This window comes from Callorhinus ursinus, unplaced genomic scaffold, assembly GCF_003265705.2.
Source record: "Callorhinus ursinus isolate GAN/ISIS: 27379988/994484 unplaced genomic scaffold, GSC_fseal_2.0 scaffold32, whole genome shotgun sequence".
Classification (NCBI taxonomy): Eukaryota; Metazoa; Chordata; class Mammalia; order Carnivora; family Otariidae; genus Callorhinus; species Callorhinus ursinus.
In genome coordinates this window covers 14,736,319-14,757,055 of record NW_027397094.1, presented here as the reverse complement: position 1 = coordinate 14,757,055, position 20,737 = coordinate 14,736,319, and the positions used below count along the sequence as shown (strand labels likewise).

Below are 20,737 nucleotides of genomic sequence, written 5' to 3'. Positions count from 1 at the left end.
AATGTTTATGTTTGGAAGCAGAGGGGAAGCAAATAGAAAGATGAATAATAACACAGGAGGAAACTAAAACCATAGTATAATTCCAGAATTCTGAATTCTCAAAGACTAAACTCAATCCTTTCTTATGCGGTGACCATGGAAAGCTAATAAAAAGGAAAGCTCACAGAGGCAGTAGCACGAGAAACGTGTTTCTTAGGGCCCCAAACTGTTTCAGTATTCATACAAAGTCAAGTTAGAAAGAAAATCTTTGCAATGGTATTTCATAACTGTCTTTGTGTAATGCCCTGAATACACACAGAGGCCATAAAAAGACCTTACTTGAACATTAGTATTTCTGTTTTCCCTGGAATATTAGGCCCGTGAGGAAAAGAATGCAAACTAACTATGCCATTTACAAGTTATATACAACTTATTACAAGCGAGCACTTTAAATTTTCTTAAAGCCTTTCAAGTTGTGTTTTATTTAGATACTTATGCTACTAAAATAAGTCCTTCCTCGATAATTAAAAGTGAATCAGAAATCTTCAGGATGCTTTTATCTTTAGGAAGATAATTTTCTCCAATTCAAATCTTGAATTACGATTGAAGCTGCAAGGATACATGGCCTCCTGCTTTACAGGAACAAGGCGTGTTCCTAAGCATTTCCAGACATGCGAAGCTTGGTTCATATGGCCCTATCTCCCTGAGGCATCTAAGGCGGAGACACTCTGCAAAATGGAATTACCACATCCAGGCCGGTGGCACCCCCTTATTATAGGCGATCGCTTTTCCCTACAAGTGCTTCTCCCTCCTGTCTTTCTCTCTAGGCCAAATCTCAGTTTGGAAAGTCCTTAGCGCTATCATGTACACGTGTCAGGGTACATTCTCCAGAAACAGGCTTCACTTCCAAAACCAGTAGCATGAAGAGGGTAAGTAATCATTCTTAATTGTAAAGCAAATCACAATACACTGCTGTTCAAAGCCCTATAATTCTGCTTAGGATAAACCCAAGGTCCCCATGACCTTTCTGTTCCCATTAGCCAACACAGGGTGTGCCCGTGGATTCCTCTCCTGCCTGGGATCCTGGAATCCTCTTCCTCCACTGTGAGGGCTAACCCCCTCTTTCTCCTTCAAGCCTCAAATTAAATGTAACTTCCTCAAAGAACCCTTTCTCTCCCTCTCAGATCTCAATCAGGATCTCTTTATACTCCTTCCCTTCGTTGTCCTTTAAACCCCATACATGTGCATTTCTCCGTGTGATGAATATCCAGCTCTCTGCTACAGCCAGGGGGCCAGGCCTGTCTTCCTCCATCATTTTTGTCCATAGGAGCCGTTCAGTAGATTCAGGCAATGTACTGATTAATTGATTAAAAACTCAATGAACTAAAGCAGACACCCGATGGGACAGAGGGTGAGAAGAAGCTGGGGCTCCCGTGGTGTGGCACTGCCTGCTTTGCAGGGCTTCAAGGTTTACTCCTGGCCACAGTGCATCTCCCTTCCAGAAGATTCAGCCCAGGGTGAGGCCATGGCGGCCATACTCCTCAGCAGGTCCCCAGCATTCAGCACCGTCCCTGGCACATGATGGGTTCTATCATTATTTTTGAACGAATCAATTCCTATTATCAGGTTAGGTAAAACTCTCAGAGAAAAATACAAGGTAGTGAAGAACAACATTCAGGCATCAGAATATTAAAATTTACATTTTTCAACAATTTTTAGTTGTTTCTTTAGTGGTTTTTTGACTCTGGGTCATGCTAGGAAAATTATTTTTCTCTTCCCAACCAAGATTATATAACTTGACCTATATTTTCTTACAACTGCTATTCTGGTTCTTTCTTTCTTCTTTTCCTCCTTTTAAAAAAATGTTTTAAATCTTTAATCCATCTGGAATTTCATTTGATATGAAGTCTAACTCAATTTTTAAAAATGTTTAGCTCATTTCCCCAAAACTTCCTACTGATTTTTTTCATTAATTCAATGGGAATAAAAATGCATCCTTCACATCTCCTCAAAGGGATAGAGAAGCTCTCGGGAGAATCAGTGCAATAATGTGCTTTCTCCTCTTGATAGAAAGGTCCTCTGCTAATATAAAACCATAGTATTTAAAACTAAAAACACTATTGAAATCCTTTTTTTTAAGATTTTATTTATTTATTTGAGAGAGAGCACATGAGAGGGGGGAGGGTCAGAGGGAGAAGCAGACTCCCTGCCAAGCGGGGAGCCTGATGCGGGACTCCATCCCAGGACTCCAGGATCATGACCTGAGCCGAAGGCAGCCGCTTAACCAACTGAGCCACCCAGGTGCCCACTGTTGAAATCTTTTATTACTTTTTCACATGAAGAAGTTTAGGTCAAAAATTGTCACATGAAAAGCGTTCAGAGCAATTTTCAAATGTTCTCCCTCTGAGCACAGGAAGGAAGATACTTCTCGTTAGAACAGCCATCTTGCCAAGAGCAAGGATTATGCACTTACTAATTCTTGCATTCTCAACACTGAGCACAGCACCTAGCACATAGCAGGTAGTCAAAGAATGTCTAATTTACAAAATCAGGTTTTCCCCCCCAAGTGAAGTGTGATATGTATGTTATTTAAATTATAAGATTACTCTAAAACACTGCTTCTGTTTCTCCACTGGCATCTCCATATATTATGCTATCATAGGGTGCTCTGAGGCTTCAGCTCCTTCAGACCAGACCCCAGTGGATGTACATCAGGGAGACTGGGTCAGCCACTCATCATGGTGGCCTCACCCACGGTAGCTGAGAGCTGACATCATTCCTCCAGATGGCCAGCTTTGGCCCTTCCCTGCATGCCCATGGGGCCAACAGTGCCCAAAGAAGCTGCATTCCATCCTGCATAAATCATATACATATTTAGATTTCCCGATTGTTAGTGTTTCTACACTTCTCCAATTACTGGCCTGCCGTTCATCTGACTTCCACGTTGTTTGAGATGTATCCGCAGTCTAGGAGAATCCCACTGGGTCCTTGGGTAAACACCCTGTGGCTTGCGGGAGAGCTGAGGTCAGCAGCTGACCACTGAGCTCTGTCCCCAGACCTTCTCCTGCCTGATGCTGGCCAGCATTGGCCTGTGCTGAGACTCCAGGCCTCCTTCAGCCTCGCTCCCCTTTGAGCAGAGGTAACTAGGTTCCACTTTCTGTGTTTGCTGCTGCAGGCGTGAGCCTGGTTCCACTCCAGTCTCCTGCAGCCACCCCCCCAGCCTTGTGGAGACTGACACAGAAAGCTAAGGCCCCCAACTGACTAGAAGGAGGCCAGCCAGAGTGGGAGAGTATAGAGGAGCAGTGCCTGGCGGGGAGGGAAAGAAAAGGAGAGGAAGAGAGGGTGTGTGAAAGGAAAAACAACAGAGGGAATAATTAATCAGGCAGGCTTCCGCCCAACAGGCTATTTTTTGACACATCAGCTCTGAGCCACTTTTTTGGCACCTGGCATGCGCTTTCCTATGGAAGCATAATAGCACGGGAGACTGTTACTCAGCTAACACTCGTTCAGTTCATGCTTCAAACTATTTTAGTTGCTTTGAATTAAAGAGACTTTGCGGGGTTTTCCAGGTCTGTAACTACCCCCTGATGTTAGCATCTTCTTATGTGGGGAAGGAAGGGGGAGGTAAGGAATATATTCTTCTTCCCAGAACCATGGCATCTCCTTGTCACACTCGCATAGAGATCATCCCAAAGACCCCAGCAGGGCCTTTATGTTTTGAAATCAAACAATGCCTGTCATGCCATTTTTACATAGATTATTGGGTTTGGATTTAATCACCATAGAAATTCTGTGAACAAGGTCATTCAAGTGGTACTATCACCTGTTGACCAAAAATGTCAAAACCATAGAACATAAACATCTGGATTATAAAGGGCCACCAACTACCTAGGACAATGGATGAAATGAAGCACAAAGCAAGGTGCAAAATGAGTGAACTTCAGAACTCTGGGGAAGAGGAAGAGGAGTAGGCACTTACTAAATACATTCTTGATTAATTTCATGCCCCAACAAATCTTCCTTGTAGGAACCCCCAATTATAAATGACAGAATTGAATCATGACGGTTAAGCAGAATTAGTATGTGACATAACCAAAATTTGAGCGCATTCTCTGAGCCATGGCACTTTAATTCCCTCCTTAGCTTTCCAAAAGCTTCCTGCAGGGGAAAATCCGGTCACCTACAAAGGACCAGGGGGTCAGAAAGGCATCAGACTCCTCAATGGCAGCAGTGGAAGCTGGAAGATGATGGGACATTACCTTAGAATTCTTACGGAAGTGTTTTCATCCTCAATCGCTACACAATACAAACTATCCAATAAGTGCAAAGTGGAATGGAAATCCTTTGAGATACGCAAAGTCTCAGAAAATTTCCTTCCTGCACACCCTTTCCCCTGGAGTGATTGGAGGAGGTGCTTCGTTCACAAAGAGAGAGTAAACACAGAACAATCGGAGCAAGTTCCAGGAGGGAGTCTGGGGAGGATGAAATTCATAGATAATCTGACAGGTTTGCCTGTATGGAAAATTGAACTGAGAGATATTTCCCATAGTTATTGGAAAGGCTAGCAAATCAAGAACAGAAATCTGAGCAAGAAAGGAAAGGTAATCGTGGTATACTACTGGACTAGAAGTGAGCCACAATTAGACTTAATAGAAAAAAAAAAAGTCCTGAGTATTTGTTCAAAAAAATATTAAAACTACACTGTGAGGAAGGAGACAGGGAAAATGTTAATGTGCAAGGGAAGATAAGAGAGAAATCCTTCTCATTCATAACAGGAAGTCAGTAGACAGGCAAATCTGAAATATCAAGAGACAGCAGAACAAGCAGATCACGTAGAAGAATTATGGTAAATACCAGAAATATCTAAAGAGCAGAAAGACATTTTTTATGAACAGGCAGAATCAGACACGGTTGGAGGGGGTGGGAGTTAGCAAGAGTCTGCTACTTGTCATTACAACTTGTTATATTTGATTTTTAATCTATGTATCACTTTGATATAAATGAAAAATACATTGGAAAAAGCAACAGCTCTCAGAACCACGTCTCTGACATGTAGAAACCAGTCTATCTGGAAATCAACAGGCAAGATTTGCCAACACGCAAAGGAAATCACATTTAAGAATGACAAAATCAGGACTCATTTGTGACTTAGTTTCGTGATAGTGATTTTTTTAAGTCACAATTTCGATGAGATTCTCAATCGGTATTTTTTATAATTTCTATAATCTTTTATCCATTTATTGTAGCACATCCAAAAGTTATAGCTTAAGATTTTTCAGCAACCATTTATTTTTTTTGCAGCGGAATGAGCCTGTTTGTATATATTTTACTACACACATATACCCGTGAGTCCTTCAAACCAGCCTTAACCTTACAAGACTTTTTCTGCCCACGTCAGCCTATAGGAAAGTCTTCTGTCAGGGAATTCACAAAGCTCTGATCATTCACCTGTCCATTCAACCAATATCACTTAACACCTACTGTGCACCAGACATTAATTCAACATTTAGTCCTAAAATTCATACATTTTCCATTTTATATGCATATCCAACCAGTTGGAACAACTTAACCACTGAACATAAAATTAATTATAACCTTTTCACTTAGGGTCCGGGCCTTCTACTTCTTTGTATTTCCTGCAAGGCTGAACATAATGCTGGCCCCACATGGCTGTGTGCAGCAGTCATGGCTCCCCCATTTTGGGACAGCCAAAGGCTTGCTTAATACTTCAGAAACTCTTTGATAACAGAAACCACATCTTAGTCATCCTATCTCAGTGGTTCACAGGCTTCATAACATGTAGGAACCCAGCAATTCTTTTCTTTTTTAAAGATTTTATTTATTTATTTGAGAGAGAGAGAGAGAGAGCACAAGTGCAGTGAGGGTCAGAGAGAAAAGCAGACTCCCTGCTGAGCAGGGAGCCTGATGTGGGACTTGACCCCAGGACTCTGGGATCATGACCGGAGCCGAAGGCAGACGCCGAACAACTGAGCCACCCAGGTGCCCAAGTAATTCTTTTTTTTAATGAATAGGAAATTCAAAAGCATTTTCTAAATGAATAAATAACAAGTGAATGTCAATAATGGAATTATTCTTTATCTCAATCTCTTTTAACTCCATTAAAAGCCCCTTTGATGGTAAGAGTAAGGTCATCAAATCAGAGCACTTCAACTTTTCTTAAATTCCTAAGAGCCGAGAATAATAATATGGAAATTTCTTCTCGGAGGACCATGTGAAAATACGACCCAATTCCATGAGTCCTTTTCAAAATGACATTATTCCTTTTGAAAGTTCTTAGATAAAACAAATTTTCTTTTGGGAGGGGGTGCTGTTTTAGTTTTTATTTTAATTCCAGTTAACAGAGTGTTATATTAGTTTCAGGTGTACAATATAGTGATTCAACACTTCATGCATCCCCCTGTGCTTGTCACAACAAATGCCCTCCTTAATCCCCATCATCTGTTTCACCTGTTCTCCTGCCCACCTGCCCTTGGTAGCCATCAGTTTGTTCTCCATAATTAAGAGTCTGATGCTTGATTTGTCTCTCTCTCTCTCTTTTTCCCCTTTGCTCATTTGTTTTGTTTCCTAAATTCCACATATGAGTGAAATCACTGTATTTGTCTTTCTCTGATTGACTTATTTCACTTAGCATTATACTCTCTAGATCTATCCATGTCGTCGCAAATGGCGAGATTTCATTCTTTTTTTTTAAGATTTTTATTTATTTATTGAGAGAGAATGGTAGAGAGAGCATGAGAGGGAAGAAGGTCAGAGGGAGAAGCAGACTCCCTGCTGAGCAGGGAGCCCAATGTGGGACTCGATCCTGGGACTCCAGGATCATGACCTGAGCTGAAGGCAGTTGCTTAACCAACTGAGCCACCCAGGCACCCCGATTTCATTCTTTTTTATGGCTAAATAATATTCCCTTATATGTATATACCACATCTTCTTTACCCATTCATCAATCAATGGACACAAAGTTTGCTTCCATAATTTGGCTACTGTAAATAATCCTGCTATAAACATAGGGGTGCGTGTAACCCTTTGAATTAGTGTTTTTGTATTCTTTGGGTAAATACCCAGTAGTGAGATTGCTGGGTCGTAGGGTAGCTCTATTTTCAACTGTTTGAGGAATCTCCATACTGTTTTCCATAGTGGTTGCACCAGCTTGCATTCCCAGCAAGAGTGCATGAGGGTTCCCCTTTGTCCACAGCCTCGCCTGCCAACACTTGTTGTTTTTTGTGTTGTTGATTTTAACCATTCTGACCAGTGTCAGGTGATATCTCATTGTAGTTTTGTTTTGCACTTCCCTGATGATGAGTGACATTGAGCATCTTTTCATGTGTCTGTTGGCCATTTGGATGTCTTCTCTGAGAAATGTCTGCTCATGTTTTCTGTCTATTTTTTAATTGCATTATTCATTTTTTGGGTGTTGAGTTTTGTAAGTTCTTTATATATTTTGGATACTAACCCTTTATCGGATACATCATGTGCAAATATCTTTTCCCATTCCGTAGATTGCCTTTTAGTTTTGTTGATTGTTTCCTTCATTGTGCAGAAGCTTTTTATTTTGATGTAGTCCCAATAATTTATTTTTGCTTTTGTTTCTCTTACCTAGAGAACCTACCTATCTAGAAAAAAGTTGCTATGACAGATGTCAAAGAGGTTATTGCCTGTGTTCTCTTCCAGCATTTTTATGATTTCAGGTCGTATATGTAAGTCTTCAATCCATTTTGAATTTATTTTTGTGAATGGTATAAGAAAGTGGCCCAGTTTCTTTCTTTTGCATGTTGCTGTCAATTTTCCCAACACCATTTGTTGAAGAGATGGTCTTTTTTCCCATAGGATATCTTCCCTGTTTTGCTGAAGATTAATTGACCATATGGTTGTGGGTTTATTTCTGGGTTTTCTATTCTGTTCTATTGATCTGTGTGTCTGTTTGTGACAGTACCATACTGTTTTGATCACTACAGCTTTGTAATATAACTTGAAGTCCAGACTTGTGATGCCTCTGGCTTTGCTTTTCTTTTTCTTTTTCTTTTTTTTTTTTAAGATTTTATTTATTTATTTGACAGAGAGAGACACAGGAACACAAGTAGGGAGAGTGGGAGAGGGAGAATCAGGTTTCCCGCAGAGCAGGGAGCCCGATGCAGGGCTCAATCCCAGGACCCAGGGATCATGACCTGAGCCGAAGGCAGACACTTAATGACTGAGCCACCCAGGTGCCCCTGCTTTTCTTTTTCAAGCTTGCTTTGGCTATTCAAGGTCTTTTGTGGTTCCATACAAATTTTAGGATTGGAGGCACCTAGGTGGCTCAGTCAGTTAAGTATCCAACTCTTGGTTTCCATTCAGGTCATGATCTTGTAGTTGTGGGATCAAGCCCCTCATCTGGCTCAGAGTCTGCTTCAGATTCTCTCTCCCTCTCCCTTTCCCTTCCCCGCTGCCCCTCCCCAGCTTGCTCATGCTCTCTCTCTCTCTCTCAAATAAATAAAATTTAAAAAAAATTTTTAGGATTGTTTGTTACAATTCTTGAAAAACACTGGTGCTATTTTGATAGGGATTGCATTAAATGTATAGAATGCTTTGGGTAGTATATAGACATTTTAATAATATTTGTTCCTCCAATCCATGAGCATGGAACGTCTTTCCATTTCTTTCTGTCCTCTGGAATTTCTTTCATCAGTGTTATATAGTTTTCAGAGTATTGGTCTTTCACCTGTTTGATTAGGTTTATTTCTAGGTATCTTTTATTTTTGGTGCAATTGTAAATGGAATTTTTTTTTTTTAGTTTTTTAGTTTCTCTTTCTGCTGCTTCATTATTAGTGTATAGAAATCTGTTGCAACAAATTTCTGTACACTGATTTTGTATAATTGCAACTTTACTGAATTAGTTTATCAGTTCTAGCAGTTTTTTGGTGGAGTCTTTCCAGTTTTATGTATACAGTATCATGTCATCTGCAAAGAGTGAAAGTTATACTTCTTCCTTACCAATTTAGATGCCTTTTATTTCTTTGTATCTGATTGCTGTGGCTAGGACTTCCAGTACTATGTTAAATAAAAGTGGTGAGAGTGGACATCCCTGTCTTGTTCCTGACCTTAGGGGAAAAACTGTCAGTTCCATTAAGGATGATACTAGCTGTGGATTTTTCATAGCTGGTCTTTATTATCTTGAGCTATGTTCCCTCTAAACTTACTTCGTTGAGGATTTTTGTGACGAATGGATGTTGTACTTTGTCAAATGCTTTTTCTGCATCTATTGAAATGATCGTATGGTTCTTATTCTTTCTCTTATTCATGTGATGTATCACATTGATTTGTAAATATTGAACCACCCTGGAATAAATCCCACTTAACCATGGTGAATGATTTTTTTAAATGTATTGTTGAATTTGGTTTGCTAGTATTTTGTTGAGCATTTTTGTATCTATGTTCATCAGGGATACTGGCCTGTAGTTCTCTTTTCTAGTGATGTCTTTATCTGATTTGGTATCAAGGCAATGCTGGCCTCATAGAATGAATTTGGAACTTTTCCTTTCTTTTCTATTTTTAGAAATAGTTTAAAAAGAATGGTTATTAACTCTTGCTTAAATGTTTGGTAGAATTTGCCTGTGAAGCCATCTGGTGCTGGACTTTTGTTTGTTGGGAGTTTTTTGATTACTGATTTGATTTCTTTGCTGGTTATCAGTCTGTTCAAATTCTATTTCTTCCTGTTTCAATTTTGGTAGGTTATATGTTTCTAGGAATTTATTTATTTCTTCTAGGTTGTCCAATTTGTTGGCATATACTTTTTCATAATATTCTCTTATAATTATTTGTATTTCTGTGGTGTTGGTTATTACTCCTCTCTCATTTGTGATTTTGAGTCCTTTCTCTTTTTTTTCCTCTAAGTCTGGCTAGAGGTTTATAAATTTTATTGATTTTTTTTTAAAGAACCAGCTCCTGGTTTCATTGATCTGTTCTATTGTTTCTTTAGTTTCTATAGCATTTATTTCTGCTCTATTCTTTATTATTTCCTTCCTTCTGCTGGTTTTAGGTTTTGTTTGTTGTCCTTTTTCTAGCCACTTCAGGTGTAAGGTTAGATTGTTTATTTGAGATTTTTTTGCTTCCTAAGGTAGGCCTGTATTACTATAAACTTCCCTCTTAGAACTGCTTTTGCTGCATCCTAGAGGTTTTGGACCACAAATTGTGTTTTCATTTTCATTTGTTTCCATGTACTTTTTAATTTCTTCTTTGATTTGGCTGACCCATTCATTGTTTAGTAGCATGTTATTTAACCTCCACGCATTTGTGGTCTTTCCAGATTTTTTCTCGTGGTTGTCTTCTAGTTTCATATTGTTGTGGTCAGAAAAGATGCATGGTATGACTTCAATCTTCTTGAATTTGTTGAGGCTAGTTTTGTGGGCTAATATGTGATCTATTCTGAAGAATGTTCCATGTGCACTTGAAAAGAATGTGTATTCTGCTATTTTAGTATGGAATGTTCGGAATATATCCATCTGGTCCGGTGTGTCATTCAAAGCCATCGTTTCTTTAGTTGATGTTCTGTTTAGATGATCTGCCCATTGATAAAAGTAGGTTGTTAATGTCCCCTACTATTATTGTGTTATTACTGATTAATTCCTTTATGTTTGTTAATGGTTTTATGTATTTGGGTGCTCCTAGGTTGGGTGCATAAATATTTACTATTGTTAGATCTTCTTGTTGGATTGTCCCCCTTTTTATTATATAGCGCCCCTCTTTGTCTCTTGTTAGTCTTTGTATTAAAGTCTATTTTGCCCAATATAAGTACTGCCACCCCAACTTTCTTTTGATATCCATGTACATGATAGATGTTTCTCCATCCCCGCACTTTCAATCTGCAGAGGTCTTTAGGTCTAAAATGAGTCTCTTGTAGGCAGATTACATATGGGTCTTGTTTTTTGTTTTTGTTTTTAAATCCATTCTGTCATCCTATGTCTTTTGATTGGAGCATTTAGTCCATTTACATTCAAAGTAATTATTGATAAATGTGTATTTATTACCATTAGCTAAAACAAATTTTCAAACAGATTCAACTTCTTAACTCTTTTACAACAGAGGCTGATCAATGAAGTCATTTGTCTGGAATTACCATCACAATTCAGGATCATAGATTTGTTTTATTTTCTAAAACTCCACGTGCTCCTTAAACATTTGGTCTTGAAAGTTCCATACTTGACTAATATGGTGCCATCTATAGTGCTGTCTACTCTGTTATCTTGTTATTTTCAGCATGAATCACGTAGCTTGAACAACTTCACATCCCATTAATATGTCAGTTATAGCCACTTCACCATATGTCTGCTGAACTGTATTATGAGTGATTGAATTTCATTCTTCTAGCTCAAATATTGGTGCAACATCTTGTTGGGGCTAGGATGGGATAAAGTTCACTTAAATTAGTCTCCAATGTAAAGAACTGAATTGGCTAAAAAATACATGTTTCAATTTGAGTTGTAGTCTGAATTTTATATCAGACTTTATTTCGTATCTCCATGTAATTTTATATGCCAAGTGAAATTACATATCAGAGGTATGCAGAGGAGAAAGTAAACCAAACGAAAGTATACACACCAAGTTTAAATTTGTTCTAGCAAATAGAAAGCAGATGATATTTAAATGAAGTGCCATTCAGTAAACACACTTCTGTGCCCAGCACCATGGTAAGCAGTGAAGGACCACCACGAGCAAACAGACACGTTGCTCACACTCATTTGAGAGAATATGATGGAAAGGGAGGTTCAGGGGAGCAGCCGGGAAGTTAGTCTGATCCAGGTGGTCAGGGAAGGACATCTGGAGGGACTGATTTTTTAAACAGAGACCTGAAGGATGAATCATCTGGCCTGAGTCTAGTGATGCTTGGGAAAAAGTATTGCAGGCAAAGGGAACAGCAAAGAGAGGACAGTCAGAGAATGGAGTATATTGGAGAAACCACAAGAATACCCAGAATTCATTGTGGTGAGTCTGTTTCAACCCGGGGATTAAAGCTTTGTAGAGTTGGCCTTCGACTATGGCATGTTGGACTCTACAGGGCCTACTGCAGTGATGGGGCCCTTCTGGGTAACAATGACTGTGGCACCATGCTGTCTAAGAGCCGCATCCAAACTACAACCGATTGGCCCATTAGCCCAATAGCAGAGCGGGTAGCAGAAAGAGCACTGGACTGGAGGAAGATGCCCTGGGTTCTGCTCACTCATTGGCCACAGACTTGCTGGGACTGAAGTTATGTGCCTTGACTTCTGTAGGCTTCTGTTTCCTCCTATGTAAAGGGTGGGATGGCATTCTATAAACTCTAAGACAGGACGGCACATATGCCTCATCTCACACACCAATTCAATGTCTGCCCCAGGCCCAGTTTTCGGATTGTTCTCAGTTAGCAATGTCTGCCATGGGATTAGGGGATTCTCCTTCTATGCCACAGACCTGCTCACCCTGCTCTGCTCTCTCTTCTTTTCCAGTTATAATATTCTGTGATCCTATGAGAAAGGAGATTTGAGCACCATTTCACATTAAAAAGTATACAATTGGTCTGAATTTCCTGTGCATGTTTTCTTGGGAGTAGAAGAAATAAAGAGTGAACTATCTAGAAGGCAGAAGGCCAGGAAGAGGAGGAAGGAAACTCGGGACCAGATGATACCAAAATGAGTAATGGCTTTTCAATGAGTTCATACCAACATATTTTAAATATTTGGATTTTCCTTCTAATGCACACAATTTTGCAATGCAATCTGTTCTTCATTATATGCCTAATTTGTCAAATCTATTACTCTTGGCTAGATTTCAGGTGGCTTATGAACAGCTAATGCAGGCAAGGGAGAAACATCCACAGAGTCTGGGCTTGAGCCCGTGCTAACAGACGTGAGCTCCCAGCCCAGTGTATGGGACGGAGACCCAGCACCGCCTGGTCATTCGGCCCTCAAAGAGGAGCCATCAACATACAAACACACTCACACTCACCTGGACTTGAATCGTGTACTGAAAAGGTCATGCAAGTTTAAAATATCTAAATGATTCTATTTTAAACTGGGCTCCACTGGATTCAGGGAAGAAAACAACCACACTAACAAACAAAAAACCAAAACAAAAACAAACAGATTTTGAACTAAACTACTGAATGCTGAATTCAGTATTTTCACTGCTGAATTCCACACTTTGAACCGCCACAGTAAGCTTGGCCTGAGCTTCATCTGTCTTATTTTTCTTTCTCTCAATTTGACAAGTTCTCTGTGCTCATCCCAGGGCATCCAAATATCTAAGCAGAGATCGAGGTATAGCTGATATGGATATAGATATGCAGCCTCCTGAGGCAAAGCCTCATACTTCAAATCTCCACCCAAAACGAATGACACCAAAATAATAAAGCCCCAAATACTCCAGTAATTTTGCCAAAACTTAGTTCTTCCTAAAGATTTAGAAAATGAAAGGTGGATGTGACCTTAACACTTGCAGAAGCTCCATAGAAACTGGTTTCCTCTGGTTGCTCTACCTATCCACCAGCAGGCTTCCGTCTGGGATGCACCTCTCTCCACAAGTAGGCTGTAACATGAACTAACCATTACACATTGCACCTACTTTGAGCCTGTCTTCCTTCAGGTTTTGTAACACTGATAATAATTTGCATTGAAGTAGCACCTGAAATTGAACAGGGCATTTAAAAATATATATATATATTAAATTAATTAAAATATATACATATTAATATAATATATATTACATATTATATATATATATTAAGCACAAATATATTAAACTTGACCCTTAAGCTAGCTGCTGGTGTTGCAGATGAGAAGCAAGTCTCTGAGGGCAGAGAGGTCGGGGTGACCCCTCTCCACCTTCTAAACCCTATCTGGGCAACAGACCCATGTGCCATATTTCTCCAGTAAACAATCTACAATTTTTCTGAGTTGGCTGTTTTAAATTAAGGCAGCTCCTCATACCCACCCAGAGATGTTCCTTGACAAAATGCTCTTGATGGCGTTTTAAGTGATTTTTTTCGCTTCTTCATTTTTAAAGTATTTTGTCCCCTTTTCCCTTTGTCACACTAATCTACTGACGTTACTGCTGATCAGCCTGGGGAGTCCACTACATTCCTGCAAGTCAGCAAATCTTGGCGCCACTCACATACCCTTGTGCCTGGCAGGGTGACAACTGACTGTGTCCCTCTACAACAGAGAGGTTACAATGGGCTATAAAGTTATAACTGGCACTAGCTAGTTATAAACTATAGCTATAGACTGTGACCGATGACTTCAATGTGTCTGAAAATGGGGATAAATCAATCCTTCCGCCATCTGTTGGATCACAGAGCAAGGGAAGAGCTACCAGAGAAATTCCTGAGATTTCTTATCTGGAAGTTCTGACACTGTCTGGATTACCAAGCTATGACATGATCGTGACCAGAAATAGCCCCGAGAACTCCTAAGGCAAACAAGCATGGGTCAAAGTGAGGAAAGCCATGAAGCGAAGTTCAAGGGTTCAGAGGTCCTAAAGGTTCAACAGTTTCTGCTACATCCCTGCCCAGCAACCCCCCCCCCAAAAAAAACACTTTGTGGAGGATGGGAGGGCTGTGAAGTCTTCTTCCTGGTCCCCAGTCAACTTAAGCTGGAGCAGCATAATCTTCAGGACTGAATGATCTAAGTTCATCTTCCCCAATACTAAACAACCAATTACTATTTTTATAAAACACAGTTCTAATTCTCTCCACTTTAACTTTCTTGTTCTGGAACAATACTGCATACTCCAAGGTATACACTCCCCCCCTTTTTTAAACTGTGGTAAAACAGATGCAATGTAACATCTACCATTGTAACCATTCTTGAGTGTATAGTTTTACCGCATTGAGTGTATAGTTTTACCACATTCAGACATTCACATTGGTTGTGCACACCCTCTGGTTTAAAGGATGCCTACCACCGCATCATTTTTTTTTTAACGAGGGATATATTACTGACCTCTCACTTCCCGTTGCTGATACTCTCTGTTTTTAAGAACAGGGTGTGAAATCCACATCCATGGATGGTGCTTGCGGAGCTGAGGGAGCATATAATGGGTCACAAATCCCACCGAGCCAGCCAGGGCAAACAGCACAACACTGAGAAATGGCTGTGATACAAGAGGGCAAATCTCATTGTTTAGCCTCGCAGGAGAGGGGAGGGATGCCCATGAATAATCCATAACACCACTGCCCTTCCCCTCTTCCCTCTAGCAGAACAGAGAGGCAACCCCAGTTCTTGTTACAGGCTTCTGAACATTTCTTCCACAGAAACCCACCTGGGTTGGGAGCCACTGAGTGGGGGGTAGAGAGCTGGCCCCAGGAAGTTCAAAGGCCAAGGGAACTCTGCCCTTTGGCTTTGTTGCCATTGTTTTTTAAAAGAAGAGGTTGAGAATAACAAATGTAACTAATAGACTTTCCTTTGTTGGAAGGAGTGCCTGAGCATATAATACTTTTATAAGGAGACAGTAACTGTTGAAACTTCAGGCCAGAAATCCCATCTAGACCTCTCCACATTTGTTTTTCTATTTGGAAATTAGGTTCCAAAGCTCCTTTTGGCTCCAGGACCTCTGTCTGACTCCTGATATGTTAATGCCTCCAGTTTCTGATCCCTGTAGTGTGCCGTCAGCCTGTCTTACTACCCCCAGGTCCCAGGATGTGTGTTGTTGCTCTAGCCAACAACATCACTCCCCAGGTGCGGGAAGACAAAGAATAAAGCACTTGAACCCAATCTGCCATGTGCACCAAGTCTCATCTTGGACATAACCCTTCACAGCACATAGATATGCTCCTTAAACCTCTCAGCTGGACTTTTGCTTTCCTCCTCTGGCTCCATTATCCTGCCAGTACCCTGGAACTCCACAACGGGCTCTGTTATTAGGGAAACTAAGGATGTGGGGAGAGTATAAAGTCGAAAGGATACGTACTCGCAAGGACAGGAACACGGTGCTGGCACTGACTGCAAATGACAGAACAGCAGCCCCCGAGCAGATAACGAGATCCGATTTTAAGATATCCTTCTGCAAAGAGAGAACCAACTGTAAAGTCTGCTCCTCTTTGTCTCAGCAACTCTGTAGTCACCGGTCAAGTCAAGTGACGGGATCCTGACTCTGTATAACCTACTCTCTCGGCGTGTCACTTACCTGGTATGTTCCCAGTGGCACATACTGGGACCATCAGTGAGAACGAGGCGAAGGGTGGGGAAAGGGGGATGCACAGGGCAAGGCTGGCCTGCACCTGCAACCCACAGCAGAAAAACAGTTTTCTACACGTGTGAGAGGCATAAGGTTCTTCTCTACAAACAGAGATCAGATACAAGACCCCATGGTCTGGTAAAGGAGGGTAAAGTGCTAATCATCTCAACTTGGCTTTAGGATAGCTTGTGTGCAGGCTGTTTGCCAAATACAAGCCTCTTACACATTCACTTATTTCTTTGGAACAGAACGGATTTCACATTTTAGTTGCTAATAAATTTTCCATCTCATAAAATTGTAGCCGTGAGCAGGGGCTGGGGGAAAACAAAGCAACGGTAGACCAAAGAATGTTATTAATACTGCATTAATATTATATGGAGGATGGCTTGTTAGTGCAAATCAAGCACAATACTGCTGGCTGATAGATCTAAAAGAGACACAAAGGACCATCACATTTTTTCTTTCTACAGAGGCCAACTTGCTGTGGTACACAATTATTGAACATTTTAAGGTACCACACACCTGAAAACTCTGAAACCATCGTTATAAATATATCAATATCTCATATTGAAAAGGAATTATGCCTCCTAAATAATTGTTTTGAATGCTCTCTGCCAGAAAATTGTATCTGTGTATATCTGTTTCCCTACATCTCCCTCCCCTTTTCTTTTCTTGTTTTTAAAATTAAAATGTGGTGTTCTTGCAAGTCGTGCTGCTGGCATTCTGACTGAATTGACACCCAAAGTGATAGGAAGAAATCAGAAAGACAGCTTAAATGGACTAATAATGACCTTGAACGATATGATGAAAAAGTCAACATGCCTGGTTAATGTAATTAATAATACAGTGAAGGGGGTGCCTGGGTGGCTCAGTTGGTTGAGTGTCCAACTCTTGGCTTCATCTCAGGTTGTGATCTCAGGGTCATGGGATCGAGTCCCACATCAGGCTCCACACTCAGCAGGGACTCTGCTTGAGATCCTCTCTCTCTTCCTCTCCTCTCTCCTCTTCCCCCTTGGCCCTTCCCCGCCTCATGTGTGTGCACATGCACACATACTCTCTCAAATAAATAAATAAAATCTTTAAAAAATAATAATACAGTGAAGAGATAATTCTCAATGTCAATTTACCAATTATCTGTTAAAGTTGTTTTACAATTCACATACAGGTATTGAATATGGGAGAAATCATATAGTGATAAACTAACTTCTAGATTTATTCTTAGTAATGGTATGAATAATTGGGTTAAAAAGTGGTAAGAATTTCCCTGATTTTTAAGCAGGGCAAATCATTGGTTTTTTCATTCTGAATCTATAAAATTTCTGTGATCACAGGTTTTCACCAGAAATTTACTATTAATAAATGGCCAAAATTCAGGTATCTCCTTTCATTCCAAAGATTTATAAAAGGCCAGACCTTCCCGAAGGAAAGATCTATAACTCATTAAGTCTTTAGGCTGTGAAAAGAAGTTAATTTTTCCTTCCTAGTTTCCACTGATGTGGTTTTATGTCATTTAAAAACTACTGAACGCTAACCCAAAAGGAAAATAAACATTTTCCCAAATTTTCTAATTTAAAATTAAGCGTTATCTATAATTGACCAACCATCCTTGCCTAAAGGCAAAATAGTGGGCCATCAGGGGAATTGCCAAGGAGGGGAGGGTTACATTTCTGGGTTTCTCAAAGCAAAAGGGAGAATGAGCTCTGATTATTGTTATTTTTTTCACAGTTGGATGACATACAGGAATTCCATTGATTTTTGTCAGTGTCATGAGTATCCCTTGTAAATACAAACGATTGCACAGGCTTATTAGAATATTCCTCCTGCAATTTGCTTTTCTGTATTGTAATTTTTAAACCGCTCTATGGAGGTATGCCTGACATACAAAACCCTGCATATATATATAAAGTGTACCATGTGATGAGTTTTGACATATGAACATCCACATGAAATCCAAAATCACAATTTGGGTAAGTAGCACAACCATCACACCCCAAAGTCTACTCTCCTGATCTTTGCTAACCTATGCCCCCTTCTCTCCTCTGTCCACAGACAATCATTGATCTGCACCATAACGATGGTTTATTCCATTCCCTAGAATGTGATATAAATAGAATTGTAGAATGTGTATTCTTCCTTGATTTGGCTTCTTTCACTCAGTGTAATTATTCTGATAGTAATCCATGTTGTTGTCTGTATGAATAGTCTATGGCTATTTATGGCTGTGTACATAGCCTTGGTGTACACACAGCACGGTGTGTTAATCCATCCACCTGTGGGTAGACATTCGATTTATTTCCAGTTTCTGGCAATTACCAATAAAGCTGCTATAGATATTCATGGCCATGTCTCTGGACATGGGCTTTCATTTCTCTTTGTAAATGCTTTTAGTAGAATGGTTGGAACACATGGTGGGTTTAGACTTAACTTCTTAAGAAACTGCCACACAGTTTTCCAAAGTCCTCGGAAACTTTTTGCATTCTCACTGGCACTGGGTGAGAGTTCCAATTACTCCATGTCCTTGCCTACTCTTGGTGTGGTCAGTATTCTTTATTTTAGCCATTCCAGGGTTGTGTAGCACAGTAGTCCTCAGCCAGGGACAATTTTACCTCCCCAGGAACATTTGGCAATGTCTTGAGACATTGTCTACTATTACATTTCAGGGAGAGGGAGAGTGACCTTGGCATCTGGTGGGTGGAGGCCAGGGATGCAGCTAAATATCCTACAATGCACAGGACAGTCCCTGACCACAGAATTATGAGGCTCAGGATGTCAATAGTGTGAGGTTGAGAAATCTTGCTATAGTGGTATCTAATTAAGGCTTTAATTTGCATTTTCCAATGGCTAATGATGCTGACCATCATTTTACATACTTAGTTTTTAAAATACCATTTACAGTAGCATAAAAAAATATGTAATACTTAGGGATAAATTTGACAAAAATGTACAAGACCCGTACATTGAAAACTACAAAACCCTGCTGGGAGAAACTAAAGAAATAAATGGAGAGACATATCATGTTCATGGATTTGAAGATTCAGTATTGTTAAGAAGTTAATTCTTACTAAATTGATAGATCCAGTGGATTTGATCAGGAGATCAAATCCTAATAGGTTTTTTTTGTACAAATTGGCAAGCTAGTTCAAAAATTACTTGGAAATGCAATGGACCTAGAAAAGGAAGAGCAACTTTGAAAAGGAAGAACTAAGTTGGAAGATATACAATATCTGATTTCAAGGCTTACTACAAACTTGCGGGAATCAGGTATTGATGGTATTGGAGCAAAAATATATTTAGATCAAGAGAACAGAAGAAAGAACCCAGATCAGAATATATACAGTCAATGGGTTTTAAACTAAAGTGCCAAGATGAAATGACAGCTTTTCCCTAAACGAGGAAAAGATAATTTTTTCAACAAAAATAACTGGAACAACTAGCCAGATAGCTATCTACAAAAAAACCAAAAGAACAACAAAAAAACCTTGACATTTCCTTCATGTCACATACAAAACTTAACTCAATGTGCATTATAAACCTAACTTAAACTATTGAATTCCTCGAAGAAAGCCTAAGAGGAAATCTTAAGTGACCTTGGGATTGGCAAAGCTTTCTTAAATAGAACACCAAAAGGTGGAGGTTTAAAAGAAAAGAAGTCATTAAATTGGAATTCATGAAAATTTAAAACGTTTGCTCTTCAAAATACATTGTTATAAAATGAAAAGGCAAGCCAGGTACTGAGAAAAATAATTGCAAAACATATATCCAACAAAGAACTTTTATCTATATTAATATATAAAGAAGTTTAAAAATTAAAAAAAAAGAACTTTAGAAATCAATAATAAGTCAAACAGTTTTTCTCCACCCTCATTCCCAGCTGCAAATGGGCAAAGTTTTGAACAGACTCTTCACCAAACATGATAGCAAATGGTAATTATTGAGCTTTTCAAGCTAGTGTTAATTTTTTTAAAGATGTATTTATTTATTTGAGAGAGAGAAGGGGAGAGAGAGAGAGAAAGAGAGAAGGAGCAGTGGGGGAGGAACAGAGGGAGAGGGAGAAGCAGGCTCCCTGATGTGGGGTTCAATCCCAGGACTCTGGGATCATGACCTGAGCCAAAGGCAGACGCTTAACCGACTGAGCCACCCAGGTGCCCCTCAAGCTACTGCTAATTAATGAAACCATAGACCACTCTGTTAACATGGGTAAAAGTAACATCAGCAAAATAAAAAGAAAATGGCTCCCTCTTTCCCTACAGCCACCAAAAAGCTGATATTATTCTACTCCAAAAATGTTATTCCTGAAAATATTTTTTTTCGTAGAAACATGTTGTATACATGTGCCTTTACAAAAAGTATGAAGTGCAGCAGATTCTGATAAACACATTCATTCATGAAACAACACTGTACTTACTAATGCACAAGTACTATTCTTACAAACATCTCCTTTTCATGTGCATTGAATTGTGTGTCTTAAATGCAGTTACAGGGTAGCAAATGTGAAAATACTATTTTTTTATAAAAGCAATCTTGAAAACACCTGGACCTCAAGGACTGTTGCATC

The 20,737-nt window shown here is 39.7% G+C and overlaps 1 protein-coding gene and 1 long non-coding RNA gene across 2 annotated transcripts in view; one reads left to right on the top strand and one right to left on the bottom strand.

Annotated features, from left to right (window-relative positions):
* PCNX2 (pecanex 2) overlaps positions 1-20,737 on the bottom strand; it is a 313,479-nt gene that overhangs the window by 128,865 nt on the left and 163,877 nt on the right. The window contains exons 18-19 of the mRNA XM_073879043.1: positions 15,916-16,008; positions 14,949-15,099 (exon numbers count right to left, since the gene is read on the bottom strand). Of these exons, the coding sequence (XP_073735144.1) occupies positions 14,949-15,099; positions 15,916-16,008 (244 nt within the window). The remainder of the gene's footprint in view (positions 1-14,948; positions 15,100-15,915; positions 16,009-20,737) is intronic.
* Positions 1-20,737, top strand: part of LOC141370351 (uncharacterized) — a 39,303-nt gene that overhangs the window by 12,676 nt on the left and 5,890 nt on the right. The gene's annotated exons all lie outside the window — the stretch shown is intronic.